Here is a 16,767-nt window from a genome sequence, read left to right as displayed (position 1 = left end):
CTTTTGTCTTCTTTGGTGAACTTAGTATCCATTGTCCTGTCGATAAACCAATTTCCCCTTTCTTTTCTCTCACTTTCCCAACACTTGTGGGGGGGGCGAGAGTATTACACCTTGCCACAGTGTTAGAGACTAATGAATGATACACACAAAATTATACACAGCCCAGATATGACAACAATATTCTATGTATATGCGAATTATACAGATATGGGATACTGCTAATCTATTCCTTTACAATATATACGCTTATAAACAAATCTACAGAGCATTCATTTATAAAACGCACACATATAGCATAAGTACTCAGAATTTCAAGCATGCAAGAGAGACCAGATACGATGTCATTTAGCTTTCGCCGAGTTAGTAGAGAAATTTGTGTTGAGACCATTAATTGGAATCATTAATCTAAAAGTTGGAATTTTGGGGGGTATCGGAATCGGAATAATTTGAGCTTAATTTCCGATTCATAAACCGATCATTTTATTTATATATTTTTGTTTGGATCTGTTCTGCCATGATTGAAAAATCTAACTGAATATCTCAAAATGAGTTTTACAAAATTTAATTAAGAATACATATATACTAAAAAATTTGTAAAATTAAAAATAATTATACCCACCTTATTATAAAATCTGGTTATTTACTCTCGTTAAACTATCATCCCAGTGAAAAAATAAATAAATAAAATTCTAATTCTTTAGGCGCTTTTGGAATCAGAATCGGTAATTGTATCAGAATCGGGAATTAAAAACAAAATTGGTAATGTTTATAGGAATCGCGAAAAGTATGATCGTCCCATCACTAATAGAAATAGAAACCTGTGACTCCGACGTTTTGTTGCGTTTGGCTTTCATTTCGCAATTACAAGAGCGAATAAAACCAGTTCATTAAGCCACACCTGCCAGGACAGAAATACCACATCTATTTACACCTAGTGTTTGTCTGGGATTCTATTGAAAGAATATCGTAGTCTGCAGTTATTATTGGTTAAGAGGTCATAATCATCGATACTGGTTTTAATATTTCAACATACCCCGGGCTCGCCGAGAATTATTTTTTTAAAGCATTGTTTAATTTATTGAGATATTGAGAAAAGGTATATTTAAAATTAAATATAAAATAAATAATATATATGTATATATATTACCCGTCAAATAAATACTATATATATAATAAATAATATATATATATATATAAAATAAAGTATATATATATATATATGAAATAATATATATATAAAATAACATATATATATATATATATATATATATATAATCCCTTCAAGAGTACTTTATCATTTCCAGAAATTATATTTCATTGTTTGTTTTTGTTTATTTTGTTCTTTGTCTGTTTGCCTTTTGTTTTTGTTTTGTTGTTATTTTGTGTGTGTTTATTTTTGTTTTGTTCTTTCGTTTTGTTTTGTTTTTTCTCGTAGTTCTCTTTCATTTTGGTTATTCTTCCCATTATCTTAGAGGAGTTGTAATGGTCGGAGCAGGATTTGCAGTCGATTCTGAATATTTCAAAGAAATCGGTACTTATGACAAAGGAATGAAGATCTGGGGCGGAGAAAATCTCGAACTATCATGGAGGGTAAGCTAATCCTTCATTCACAGTCTCTCTCTCTCTCTCTCTCTCTCTCTCTCTTGCTCGTATGGTAAAAAGACTTCATTTCTCTTTGAAAAAGTGTGTTTATTATCAATTCTGTTCATAAAGATTGAAGTAAATTGTATATGTTTGTTTTTTTATAAATAAATGTTATTAAATTTTATGTAATCAATAAAATAAGTATTATTCGGGGTTGAATGAAGATCAACGAAAGCTTCACTTTCCCATAAATTATTGTCATCGAAACTGGTGAAATCGCTCATTTTTTAAGCAAATCGATTAATTAACTGCTCTACTTGGGAAGTACCGCAGCGCACCGGGAGGAATCTTTATACGATTCTTCGCAGTCACAATAAATTGTAGTTTATATTGCACTGGACATTTAATTTAAGTCTATTTTCAGCAGCTTTTTAACTCTTGCTTCGCTTATTTTGCTGTTCAGTCTTCATATAACACAAGCGATGTTTCTCACAAAGAATTGCTTATTTCGGGGTCAAAATCCAGCCATCTAACATTTAACGTAAGCTGTTTTGTTAACCTTTTGTTTAGCTTCATAAACCAAGTTGCTTCAATCTTTGTCTTAAAACCAGTTTAGGGTTAATATTTTATTAAGTAGGAAAATAAAGAAAATAAAGAAAAACAATACCTTACATTTATTAATCATTATACAACATTCCGAGTAAAGGGCCCTATTCTATTTTTCATTATTTAATATTTGAAAATTCATTATCGTTCTAATCAAATACGGTTCCAGGTAGTTATTAAAAAACTAATTACGAAAGGAGATAATCCATTACATTGTTAACTACTAGTTTAAGAATTATGTGGACATAAAGGTTGTATTTAGTATTTAAAACAGTTAAAGGGAGACAACTAAGACCGTTTGATGCTTCAGGTCTAGTAGATACTAGAAAGCGTTTATGATTTATTAATTTAATTAAACAGATACAAAAAAGGCTACGATAGCTCATTTAACAAATTAAGAATCTAAAGTATATTTTTAAATCTTAAAACAGATTATTTACCCATGGGTTTAATCTACATCTGCTATTCATCCATAATCTACTTCGGTTAATCATGGCTCCCAAAACCAAACTTACAATTCATGTATTTTGTACATGGATACCTAAATAAAATAATATATATCCCCTAATAATTATTCTGACAACAAAATCACCCAGGATATATATATATATATATATATATATATATATATATATATATATATATTTGAACTTCATTTGGTGCACTGTGAAATAAGTCCAAAAAATCTTAACCAAAACATCGACATTTCTCGAAATATTTCGATAAAACCAAAAACAAATACACCTGAGTAATACAATCATTACCATATCGTGTGAATCCGAAAATTCTATTTTTGACATTAGTTTTCCTTATATTTTACTGGCCAGGCTTCTTTCTGGAATGATATCGCGTACTTACGAGAAAGGACCATGTGAATGTTGCCACCATCCTTAGGTTCGCCGTCACCTAACACAAAATAAAGCATTAATTATCTGAACATTTATTGCAAAAAAAAATAAAATTAACAAAATTCTTCAATAAAAAATTCTTTTCACATTGTTGAGTAATACATTTCCACATTTTGAAAAAGATCAGCGTTTTTTTTTATTTGCCTCCCCTGTTTTGAAAATAGGTTCTTAAAAAACAAAAACAAAAATAAATTATGTATTATTTTATTTGTATTTTTTAGGGTCCTTTCGGGTGAGGCTTCATAATTTGTGTATTCATTTTTTCGGACTACTATCCTCATCTTCATAGATTTTGTTTCATCACGTTTCGGCCAACTTATCCTGTTGCCTTCTTAATGTGTACAGACATTATGAAACCTCATCTCAAAGGATTCAAAAAAGTAAAAACGAAATAATAGATTGGTGCAAAAATAATGTCATTTTTATCAGATATATATATATATATATATATATATATATATATATATATATATATATATATATATATATATATATATACGTCAAAAAACGATATTGTTTTTTCACCAACTTAATATATAATACCATTTGGTACGGACCCGACAATGGAAGACCAGATAAGAACACGCACAATAAAATGGATTTATAAGTCCATAAAATCCAACCTTGATCGCCGTTCGGGACCTGTGGCGTAGTGAATAGAGTCGTTGTCTCTACTGCTCGATGCGAGCAGTGTCTGAATATAGCGATTGCAATCTTACTTAAAGCAGCTCTGAGGATTAGTTGGCTAAAACGTGGTGAGATAACGACAACTATGGAAGGCAGTAATTACTGGGGATACTATTACAAGACTCCGCATTTCTTATCCCAGTTAACCACATGAAGAAGGCCAAAGGTTGAGTTGGCTGAAGTGTGATGAAACAACAACAAATGTGAATATGAAGATACCAGTCCTCAAAAGAATGACTACAATAAAAATAATTGTCTAAAATAACATAGATACACAAGTGTCGTTAGATTAATTTAAAGGGCATTACTTTAAACAATTTTGTCGCAATGCTATTCATGGTGTTTAAAACTTCTCATCTGATAACTAAAAGAATATACATGGTTTCTTTATTCGTTTTTTTCTTTTTCTGTAGGTGTCAATGTGTGGTGGTCAGTTAGTCCACGCGTTGTGTTCCCACATTGGTCATATCGCTCGACCACAGCCTTATCTGTTTCCTGAAGGCCGACAAGAGACGGAAATATATAATTACAAACGCGCCGTCGACGTGTGGATGGGGCCGTACAAAAAGTACGTCTACAATGCTTATCCGGCTATGAAGGTCAGTGTTTTTTTCTGACAATTTGATTTAATAGGTCAAATATTCTAGTGTTTATTTTTACTTTATTTAAAACTAGCAGTGTTAACCCTTGTCACTGAGGATAGAATTTCCTAAAATTACACATGGTTAGAAAATAATACAAAAGTAAAAGTTAAAAATCTGATTAATATTGTTATCTGAAATGTGTATGTTCATTTTCAAACAAAGTCAGGACTTATGCTTACGGGTGTGAATGAACAACGTATTCACCGATTGATCTACGTAAGTGTTATGGTCTCGTATGGATCTGGAAGAAACACACAAGTTGGTAATTAGCGGAAATAAAATATATTTAAATGAAAAGCAACTAAAACAAATAAAAAGTGTGGATATACGTCAGTCCGACTACCATAAATATAGAACTCGAGCACAACCGCCGAGAGGCATATTCGCCCGGCCTTTATAGTATATGGAATAATTCATTATTACCTGTTAGTTTCCACAACAGAAAGCAATTACGAGTCTGTGACGCTATGAAATACATAAACCAGACACTGTTATATCTTCTCTCCCTATCTATATATCTATCTATCTATCTATCTGTCTATCTATCTATCTATCTATTTCTATTGAAAATCGAAAGTTGCTTAGCAGCTTATCAAAAGCGAAAGAGATTGGAGAGTAATTATCAATAAATCTTTGGTTATAAAGCAATTGTCTGTTATTTAATGTTACTTGATGTTATGGGCGGCAGTGTTAGAACTTCCTACTCTGCCAGCAAAATGTTCACCTGTCTTCATTTCTATAAGACTAATAAAAAAAAGTAAATATCGATCAGAATAAAATATTATTATCGATGAAATGAAAATGTTGTGTTAAAATGTTTTTGATTACAATGGAAGGTATGACTACCAATATTTGGACGATCTTATTTATAACTACGGTTAGGACAATCAACCAATGAGAAGCCTCCGACCTCAATATAAAAATATAAAATTTTGGATACAAGTCAGTTCGCTGTCAGTCTCCATCTGAAAACGACTGATCCGCTGCTGATCCGGACTACATTGATTGTTTGCCGCCATCTTTGTTCTTAAGAATTACTCAACACTCGAGATAGTGACTGCATTAATTCTTTGCCGATTTGATTTACTACCGCAATCTTTATTCAACATAATGGCTCTACACAACAAGTTATGCGCCCGCCCATCAACTTTGCTTTGAAGGACCGGAATCTAAATTCGAATTGTGGCAGATGAAATTTCTGGGGTATTTAAATACTATATAAAGTTATTCACTCTCCACCAGAGAATCCTAATGACCCCTAATTTGTTGAAAAAACGCAACTGTTTTTGAAAAACTGATTCAATGCATCGACGATAGAAGTCTGTCTCTGATTAAAAGAGCTGCGTTGGATATTGGACGTAAAGCATTGAACATATTAAGAGAACAGTATTTTTCAAAAGGGAAACCGAAAATTATATCTCTATATACAGAACTAACGTCTATAAAACGCAACGAAGACAAAACTATTATTGACTAGTTTATAAGGGCAAAAACAATAGCAAATACATTAAAACAGCAAATGCATTCACTGGTGAAATAATAAGCGATAGTTTATTAATCTCCATGACACTCAAGAGACTCCCAGTCGAGTTTAAACCATTTACAACTGTTATTACGCAAAAAGACAAACCCATAACTTTCAGTGATTTTAAAGTGGCATTGCGTGATAACGAAGAGACGAATCGAATGCTTGTCAACAATAATAACTTTAACAATATCATGAAGTTCAAAAATGCTTCTCGAAATCGACACAACAAAAGTACACATCTCACCGCAATGTCTTCCCAAAAAATAATTTTCCCAAGAAAAAGAATAAAACTATCTGATATAATTGTGGACGACTCAATCACAAGTTTCCAATTTCGATATAAAAACTCAAAAGGTGACTTGAAAACTTTAATGAAGAACATACATTTCTATTCACATGTAAATTTGACAATATGACAAACGATAAAAATCTTCTTGTAGACTGTGGCGCTACACCACACGTTATGAACAAGGAATCTGATTTTATTAATTTTGATTTGAACTTTAACCCACGAAGTCATTTTGTCGAACTGCCCGACGGTACTTAAATAAATGATATAGTCTTGAAGAAGGCGATGCTAAAATATCACTAAAAAATAATAAAGGCGAAATGTGTAATTGTATTCTTAAAAATGCTATTTTCATACTTACATTTAAGCAAAGCAGCCATCGAACAAGGCGTGAATATAAAGTATGGTCATAACAAGTCAAAATGGAGATACCCAAATGGAACTGTATTTGGCATTAAAGAAAATAGCCGACTGTATTATTTTTTAAAAGTATGGTTCCCCTCAAAACCGCCTGTTACGACTTGGAAACCTGGCATAAAATTCCCGGACACTGCAATACTGCTGATATTAAAACGTTACCAAATGTAGTCGAAGGCATGAAAATAATACCTTCAGACGATCTTCCAAATTGTCGTGTTTGTGCGCAGGGAAAAATGGCGAAATATATAAGCAAAACACCAGACAAAAAGGCCACGAAAATTCTCTCACTTGTGCACTGTCACTTGGCAGGCATGATAAGCCCGATGAGAAGAGATAACTTCAGGTATGCATTCAATTTTTTTGATGATTATTCATGGTTAAGGTTTATTTCTTAAAAAAGAAACAAATCCGACACTATCTTCTCCATTAAGAAATATTTAGCAAGCATCGCCACATACGGCTCGGTAAAATGTATTCGCTCAGACAATGGGACTAAATTTACTGGTATAGACTTTGAACTTTTATTTATTAACCATCGTATTAAACAGGAGAAATCAGCACTTTATTCCTCATTTCACAATGGCACCACTGAGAGAGTATGGCGAACCCTTTTCGAGATGACAAGATATCTACTTATCGAATCAAAATTAGCCCAAAGTTTATGGACATACGCTTTAATGGCGGCGGCATGTATAAGAAATAGATTATTCAATAAATAATTAGGCAAAACCCCGTATGAAGCGTTTTTAGGCGTAAAACCCAAATTGAACCGAATGCATATATTTTGTTCAAATTGCTATGCAGTCTTAGAAAATACCCGTAAAATAAATATTAAAAGCGAAAAGGGTATTTTCATAGGTTACGATAAAAGTATACCGGATTACTAAATCTACTTAATATGTCAAGTACGTCCAAGGATGGAATACTGTTGCCATATCTGGGCAGGAGCTGCTAAAACAGCCTCTCCTGCCTTGACAGAGTACAAAATAGACTTCGTGGCTTAGTGGGGGGTGATCTTTTCTCTACCCTGCAACCTCTCTCCCACAGAAGAGACGTTGCGAGCCTATCCTTGTTTTATCGTTATTTCCATGGCAGGTGCTCGTCTGAACTCCAATCTCTGGTCCCCCCCTCGCCAATCTTTCACGAAAAACACCCGTCTAGCTGAATCCACTGTGAAAAATGTCCCCCACTCTTTATCTGTGCCTAGATCAAAACGTGGATTCCATGAACAAAGCTTCTTTCTTAGAACTGCACGCCTGTGGAACTCTGTTCCGTCTGCCTGCTTCCCACCGGACTACAACTTGGATGTCTTCAAGTCCAACGTTAACAAATTCCTAATGAACCGCCCCCTTAAGTAAACACTTCATCAAATCTCCACACTAACGTAATGTACTTGCAATAACCCTTATCCCTGAGTGGCTTCCGGGACTTGATAAGTGGTGATCACTGTGTAAAAAAAAATGTCATAAAAAAGTTAGATGTGTAAAATTCAATGACACATTTAATTTTAAAAAATGAAGAACTAGTGGAGGAAAAACGTAAAGAAATATTACCTAGTGTTTTTGCCGATAACAACGAAAATATTAATAATGATAAAATTGCAGTAAATCTACTGGCCTAAATATTAATCCGACACGTCGACATCCGATAAGGGATCGAAAAAGGTCAGATTTTAAAAATTGAAAAGCTACAAGACTATGCAATAGATTACAGTTACTCGATGAAAAGCACACCAGAAATATAATGTTGAGGCGACTAATTCAGAAAATCACTACGAATATAAATAAACCTATGCAATCCAAATTGGAAGCTTTATTTGAAAATAATGCACATGAAATGGTACCGAAACCATAGGATGAGAATATAATTTCTTCTCGATAGATTTTTACCAAAAAAAATCACTGCCTCTGGCAGTGAAACTTCAAACAAGATTTGTTGCAAAAGGTTTTTCCCAAATTTCTGGGGTCAGATATTTTCCACATTCTCAACAAAAACAAATTTAACGACAATTAGAATTTTATTATTACTTGCCGCTCAATACAATTTAAAAATATATCAAACGGATGTAAAAAAAAATGCTTAATCAAATGCTCCGATTGACTGTGAGATTTATATTTATCCCCTCCCCCGAGGGATTTAAAATGAAAAATATAAATTTCCTATGGAAACTGAATAAGCCACTGTACGGTTTAAAACAAGCACTCACAATTGTAAACTAACACTCCATATTTTTTAATAGAGCAAAGATTCAGGCTGTGACCCGTAGATGCGTGCATGTATACCAAAAATATAAGTATAAAGTGTTGATTTTGTTTTTTGGGTTTTTTTTGTTTTTTTGGTTGACGATGTATTACTCGTCTCAAATTATGACAACAATTTAACAAATGTCAAAAACAAATAAATAGAAAATTTAAAATGGCCGATCTTGGACAGTTATCATGGTTCCTTGGTATAAAGTTTACTTGTGAAAATAAAACTATAACAATGAACTAATCACGATACGTTGACAAAATCCTACTAAATTTTGGAATGCAAGATTCTAAACCACGTACTACTCCCGTTGAGATTGATATGCATACAAATACAGAGATCGAAACTAAATTGATAGACGATCGATTATACAGACAAAGTATTGGAAGTCTAATCTATTTGATGAGCGTCACTAGGCCTGATATATGTTACACTGTAACAAGTTATCTCAAAACTAATAATTAAGGACTTAACACGTTTAAAACAAGCCCTTCGTTTTCTAAAAGAAACCCAGGAACAATCTTTAGTATTTAAAAAGTCGACATATCCCCTAAATTTAGGAAGACTTTCAGATTCAGATTGGAGAGACACTTGCGATCGAAAAAGTATAACGGGATATATATATATATATATAGACGGTCAAGTACTGGACCCATGATCTCATGAAAAACTAAAATAAACACACACACACAGACTTTGGCCCTTTCTACCTGTGTAGCAGAGTTCATTGCATTTTTACACTCAGGGCAAGAAGCATTTTTTCTAAACATCCTTCTAAAGTCTATTTTAAACCCAGATCTAAGTAAAACAAAAAACAGTAGTAATGCATTGTGACAACCACAGTAGTATCTTATTTTTAAATAACTCTATGATTCATTAAAGGTCGAAGTATACTGATTATCAAGTATTTCATAAGAAATGAAATCAGTAAAACAAAAATCTGTTGCTCTTTATTATGTACAATCTGAAAAATAATATAGCCAACATTTTTTTAAAACCTGTAACAAGTATAGGATTCAAACATTTCATCGCTGTTTGGAATTTAATCTTGAAAAAATTTATTTTCAGAAACCCAAAATGAAAAGTCGAAAAAAAAATTGTAAATTGTCTCATTGATTTTTATGACGATAAACTGCAACCATTTTTTCTTATCTTCCTAATTAAATTAACAAACTAAAAATATCCAACAGAATGTTTCGAGTTTTTGTTTAGAAAAAGTGATTTTTCTTCCTTCAGAGAACCCTTTCCTTAAAAAAATTGTATTCATATTTGAAAAATATGTATATCTGTATGTATTTGTATATAAATATATATATATTTAAAAAGAATATATATCTGTATGCATTTATATACATTTAAAAGGTATGTATAAATGTATGTATTTGTATATATATTTAAAAAGCATGTATATCTGCATGTATTTGTATATGTATATATATATATATATATATATATATATATATGTATTAAAAAAAAAAAAAACTTTAGATTAAAAATGACTTCTTTTTACACACATAATACAAATATATTGATATTTTTTGACGAATGAGAATAAATGAGTTAAATTCCAAAAATAAATAAAACAAAATGAATCAATAAATATTTTTTTGTTTTTACACTATCAAACAAAATTGAGTCGGAAAGGACTTTTTCATTTTATCAAAAAAGGGGTGGGAGCATTCAAATTTTTTTATCATAATAGAGAGTATGACGACCAACATTTGTATGATCTTATTTATAACTATAGTTAGGAAAGTCAACCAATGAGAAGCCTCCGACCTCATTCTAAAAATATCGAATTTTTTATGCAAGTCAGTACGCTGCGAGTCCGTCGTGAAACGACTGAACCACAGCTGATCCAGACTACATTGATTCTTCGCAGCCATCTTTGTTCTTAAGAATTACTCAACACTCGAGATAGTGACTGCATTGATCCGTCGCCGATTTAATTTATTACCGCCATCTTTGTTCAACATAATGGCTCAACACTTAACATATAGTTTTAACAATGTGAATCAATATTTGTTGCTGATAAAATTGATTTAATTATCTAGATTCTAGATATTAATCACAATATTACGAATACCTGATTGGAGAAACGCTATTAAATGTGATATAAAAGCGGGCTTCCATTTTATATGAAAACGGTATGTAAAGACAATCACAAATGTTATATAAAAAGTTGTCTAATGTGTAATAAAATTGTTGTTCAATGTGATGCACAATGTTCTTTTTTAATCTGATAGAAAACTACTGACACCTGAAAGTATCCTGTACCTCTATAAGGCCACCATTCGCCCATGTATGGATTATTGTTGTCACATTTGGGCTGGTGCATCTGCTACTAGTCTCTCGTTCCTAGACAAGGTTCAAAAGAGAGTCGCCAATCTGATAGGCCCTGAACTGGCATCTAAGCTTCAGCCTCTGTCCCATCGACAAAACGCTGCATCTCTCTGCCTGTTCTACAAGTATTTTAATGGTGAATGCTCTGACGAACTGCAGACACTTGTGCCCCCACGACGTAGACACCCTCGACAAACCCGACAGGCAGCTGTCCCACCCCTACATAGTAGAGATCCCTAGATGTAAAAGATATTTCTACTCTAGTAGTTTGTTCCCCATAACCCTAAACTCTGGAATTCTATTCCAGGTTCCTGCTTCCCTAACTGTACTGACATGCAGAAGTTCAAGTGTAACATGAACCGACATCTTGCTGCCCAAATCCCAACATAGTGTCCCAGTAGTTGCTACCCCTGATAGTAGCCCCCTACACCAAAGTGGCAATGTGCCTTGTTTGGGGTGAAAATGTAATAAATAAAAAAAAGTCTATAGGAGAAACTTGTCATTTAATGTAATTTAAAAACATGTTTCAATGTGATATAAAACTGAGTTTTAAATGCAATAAAAAGGTCACGTTTTAATATTATATAAGCGATTTTTAATGTTTTAGAAAAACTTTGCAATATGAAAATACTCCTCATAAAATGTTTTCAAGAAAAGTTTTCAATGTGATGTTTAAAATGCTATTTTAACATTTTCAATGTGATATTAAAATTTTTTATTTAAAACATTTGCAATGTGATATTAAAATTTTGTTTTCATGTGATATCAAAGGCGACTTTAAATATGAAAACCGTGTTATTTTCAAGTAAAAAAAATTTTCAGTGTAATATTAATATGGTGTTCCTAATACGAAATAAAAATGTATTATCAATAGAAGAAAAGTAATATTTAAATGACAAGTAATTATTTAAAATATATTAATAACAAATCTTTTACATTTTGCTTTTGTATTTTGACAAGATTTCATAAATCGCAATGATTCCCTTTTTTTTTCTTCGATATTTCGTGAACAGCACATCAATAGCGGTAATCTGACTGACCGGCTACTTCTTAAAAAACGACTCAAATGCAAATCCTTCGATTGGTACCTGGACAATATTTGGCCGGAACTGTTCCGATTTGAAGTTAATGTCATGGCAAGCGGTCAGGTAAAAATATAAATAGGTTCTTAATTAGAATTTGACTTAATTGACTAAAAAATTAAAATGCAGAAACTACGGACAGAATTTGGAGATATTCCTATCTGTCACGAAAAAAAGATGTTATATTTCAAAAATCACTGAAATGCATTACGTATTTTTTACAAAAAATAAACTGACGTGTGACGATATGTTCTGAACTGTCATTGTTTATAAGGATATAAAACTCAGTTTGAACTGCCGAGATCAAAACAAGCCTTGTAATGCATACAATTTACTCCTACAATCGCTCAAAATCGTAATAAAATTATATCTAAAAAATTTACTTGATCAATTTCAGTGATTTTTCGAATATGACATTTTCTTTCTGTGACGAGGACGCACAGCATAATGTTCTGTCTGCATTTTTTTTTAATTTTTGTCTGGGATTATTTTAAGTCGAATTCCATAAGAACTTATAAAGTGTACTTATGTTCATTTCCCAGAGAAATAGAAAGCGCTGTGTTGATTGATTCTATCTCTGTCTTAAACTTAAAGGCGAGCAATGACAATACGAAGGGCGTGCAATAAGTAACTTTCAGTTGGCTGATCTAGCTGAAATTTTGCATGTGCAATGATTTATATCTCTACGGGTTATGTGATAAATTACAGCTCTGAACTAATTGTGGTTTCTGTTTTACAGGTGTTTGAACTGAGTCAGGTGTGAAATGGAGCCTGTTGAATGTCGAGCAGTGATACGGTTTTCGTATTTGAAAGGACGCACACCACAGGAGACTTTGGATGAAATGAAAGAAACTTATGATGATAATGCCCCGTCATATGACCTTGTAAAACACTGGCATCGTGAATTCAAACATGGCCGAAAGTCTGTGGAAACACCTCCCAGACCTGGTCGCTCCACCCCTTCTGCCATTGATGTGGCATCTGTCCGTCAAGTTGAGGCTGCCATTTTGGAAGATCGGCGCATTACTATTCGCCAAATAGCTCAAGATGTCAAGATTAGTACAGGGTCTGTGGAAACTATCATTCATGACCATTTGCATATGCATAAGGTGTCTGACAGATGGATTCCCAGGTTGCTCACACCATTCCAGAAGCGAAAACGCGTCAAGTGCTCGAGGATGAATTTGGAGATGTGCCAAGAAGATGAGTCAAAGTTTTTCAAATAACTGATTACACAGGATGAAACCTGGGTCCATCACTATGATCTACAGACCAAAGCCCAGTCAATGCAGTGGGAGCACTTGGACTCACCACCTACAAAGAAGGCAAGGGTGCAGCCTTCTGCTGGCAAGGTCATGCTAACAGATTTCTGGGACCATGACAGATTTCCTGACAAAGGGTACCACAATTATAGGACCCTATTATGCTTCACTTTTGAGGAAATTAAGGGAAGCTGTCAAAATCAAGAGGCGAGACAAGATCAGCAAAGGTACCCTCCTCCTGCAGGACAACGCTCCCGTCCGCAACTCGCATGTCGCCAGATCAGAAGCACGAGCGTGTGGTTATGAAATCCTGCCCAATCCTGTCTATTCTCCTGACCTTGCACCCTCTGACTTTCACCTCTTCCCAGCCATGAAGTTGTTTTTGAAAGGAAAGCGTTTCCCAGATGATGCAGCCTTGATTTCTGAAGTCACGTCGTGGTTGGAGAACCAACCTGGGGTGTGCTACAAAAACGGTCCCCAGAGCTGCATCAAACGATGGAAGAAATGCATAACTCTGGGTGGTTCCTATGTAGAGAAAGACTAATAACTGTACCAAGTTTCGTTGCTCTACTACTATGGGAAGTGGGTCAGAGACATTACTTATTGCACGCCCCTCGTACATTTATTATTATTATTATTATTATTATTATTATTGTTGTTGTTGTTGTTGTTGTTGTTGTTGTTCAACAACAACACATGTGAACACTTGTGGTAGAATAATCTTTTATGTCAAATTTATAAGCGTAGGCAGTTCTGTCAGGTTTCGAAGTTCGACAGAAAAATTCATAAGTTCATAAAGATAAACCCGAAGAACGTGGAGGTTACATCGGTCAAAATGTTGTGAATATAATAATCAAGATGCGAGCAACAGTCCGAGTGATTAAAATTCATCCAAATTATCAATTTTCGCTTGAAAATTTTCGGAAAATAAAAACGAGTTTAACAATGCAGGGGCGATAACTCTTGATTTGTTCTGAAGAGTATTTTTTTTTCCTTTTAATCTACATTAAAATGTGTTGACTGTAGATATAATGCTGAAAGTCTTTTTGTTAGAAAGCAAAGAAAGTGGATGAAATTATTCATGGGCACTATTCGACCCAGAAAAAAGGATTGCATTTTACAAATTTTACTCACGGCTTCCGTGAACTATTAAAGCGCTTCTGCACTATTAGGAAAAAATTTTGGAAATTTTGTAAAAACAGACAAAAGAAACTCGTAGGATTTTAGGTCACTAACTTACTTTAGCTACGCCCTTAAACCGAATGATGAACCCCATCTTTTAATTCTGGAAACAAGCGCCAAATAGGGTGACAAACAAAGCATGAAGCCACTTAGTGTAAGAAATTAAAAAAAATATTTTGTTAAATACTGTTTCTACACATTTTTATTTGAAAACAAAAACTCAAAATCAGAGAATAATCCGATTTTAATGAAAGTGTCAGTTTATGAATGTAAAAAGTGCAGCATTGATTTACTTCCGGCAGCCTCGTTGCTCTCCCTTCCCTTATTTTGTTATATACTCTTCACTTTCAACGAGCAATGTTTCTGAGATTAAACTCAATATTTACTTTATGTACTCCATCCACGCAGCGCGGCCGTAACCGAGATTGAACTCACTATACGAGTTTATAATGTAATTGTAATCTTGTCGGTAGCTGAATTACTGGATGCTTCACCAGGGCTATTAAGGCTACCACAGCTTAAGAGAGTCCCATCTGCCCTCGAGAGAAGGACAGTTTCTCAACTTGGTATTTTACCTTGTGGTACATACAGCGCTCGCCTTCCCAAATGGTCAGCCATCTACTACGGGCCAGGCTCAACGTTGCTTAACTTCGATGATATGGCGAGAACCGGAGTGGCAACGTGATATATCTATGGGTTGGTAATTCACCCTATGGGTTGGTAATCCACTAGGCAAAGGAAGTTTGAAATCGGGATTTACCTTCTCCTACGTGGATTGCCTTCTAACAATTACTAAAAAAATAAACAAATATTTTGTTCATGTCATTTTTTTTAATATGACTATTTAAGATTGTTCAGGTGTTTGAAAGTTTGAAAACTGCAGAGTTGTATTAAGTATTATTTACATAACTGTTAATTCCGTTATTTTCTATTAGCAATAACATGTAAAATTTTGTTGGACGATATCAAAGTTTCCTTTTTAAACTTAAAATGATTTCGTTTTATGGGGTTTCTTTTTGCTTGTTATTTTTGTGTTTTCTTTTTTATACAACTTTTAAAATCTGAGAGATATAATTTCATATATTAAATAAAAGTATGAGCGCTTCTACACTATTAGGAAAAACTTTCGGAAATCGTAAAACTGAATTTCGCATGAAAACAATAGTATCTACGTATTCCTCGTATTTTTAAGACGATTATATCAAAAAATTACGAAAGTCGGTAAGGTAGAAAATTATTTATTAACGAAAAAAATAAAATTTGATGAAAACGACAGAAAGGCACATAATTTGGAAGCTACCATTGTAATTTATTAGAATTGACAAAAAAAATCAGTAGAAACCATTGCTTTTTTATATGAAAACACCATTTATCGACTACAAAATTTCGTCCTGATAGCATAGAAACGTCAAGGAATTTACTAAGATTGAATGAAGCTCATACAATTGAAGAACTGTTCAACCAAAAGTATTGATGTTATCTCGTCTTTCTACATTGAAATGTGTTCTACTGTAGATATAATGCTTTTTTTTTTCTTTTTGAAAGTATTTTTGCTAGAAAGCAAAGTAAATGGATGATTTTTTTTTATTTTTATCTAATATTGCGTTCATGTTTACAAATATTCGATCAGTAAACTCTTTGGCGTTCTTTGGATATCTTTGTTATAATTAGTAACCTTCTGTTAATTTCTAACTGATGTTTGTGTTAAAGTTATCAAAATAAACTGCTCTCATTTCGCGTCCCTTGCATTTTAGACATGGCATAACAGTTATTTTAAGTACCTCGATGCGAGATTTAACTCATATGCTGTTGTAAGAAAATGAAAATAAAATACAGTGCGCACTTTAACAATATGAAGGTGCGAGTGGGTAAAATTAAAGCTAAAGGAAAAAAGTGTCACGTAAAGATACAATTACGTATTAAGAAGGTAATTCAATAAAAAAGGGTATAATTAAGATGATGTGTATGGGTAATAACGTTAT

At 33.2% G+C, this 16,767-nt stretch overlaps 1 protein-coding gene across 6 annotated transcripts in view; it reads left to right on the top strand.

Annotated features, from left to right (window-relative positions):
• LOC145276812 (polypeptide N-acetylgalactosaminyltransferase 13-like) overlaps nucleotides 1-16,767 on the top strand; it is a 434,740-nt gene that overhangs the window by 18,370 nt on the left and 399,603 nt on the right. For 5 of the 6 annotated variants that reach the window (XM_080128141.1, XM_080128142.1, XM_080128140.1 and 2 more), the window contains 3 exons: nucleotides 1,473-1,590; nucleotides 4,199-4,384; nucleotides 12,273-12,407. In XM_080128141.1, the coding sequence (XP_079984267.1) occupies nucleotides 1,473-1,590; nucleotides 4,199-4,384; nucleotides 12,273-12,407 (439 nt within the window). The remainder of the gene's footprint in view (nucleotides 1-1,472; nucleotides 1,591-4,198; nucleotides 4,385-12,272; nucleotides 12,408-16,767) is intronic. The other variant, XM_080128143.1, reaches the window with a different exon arrangement.

This window comes from Euprymna scolopes, chromosome 5, assembly GCF_053919585.1.
Source record: "Euprymna scolopes isolate OS-2025 chromosome 5, ASM5391958v1, whole genome shotgun sequence".
In the NCBI taxonomy this organism is placed as follows: domain Eukaryota; kingdom Metazoa; phylum Mollusca; class Cephalopoda; order Sepiida; family Sepiolidae; genus Euprymna; species Euprymna scolopes.
This window is presented reverse-complemented; position numbering and strand designations above follow the sequence as displayed.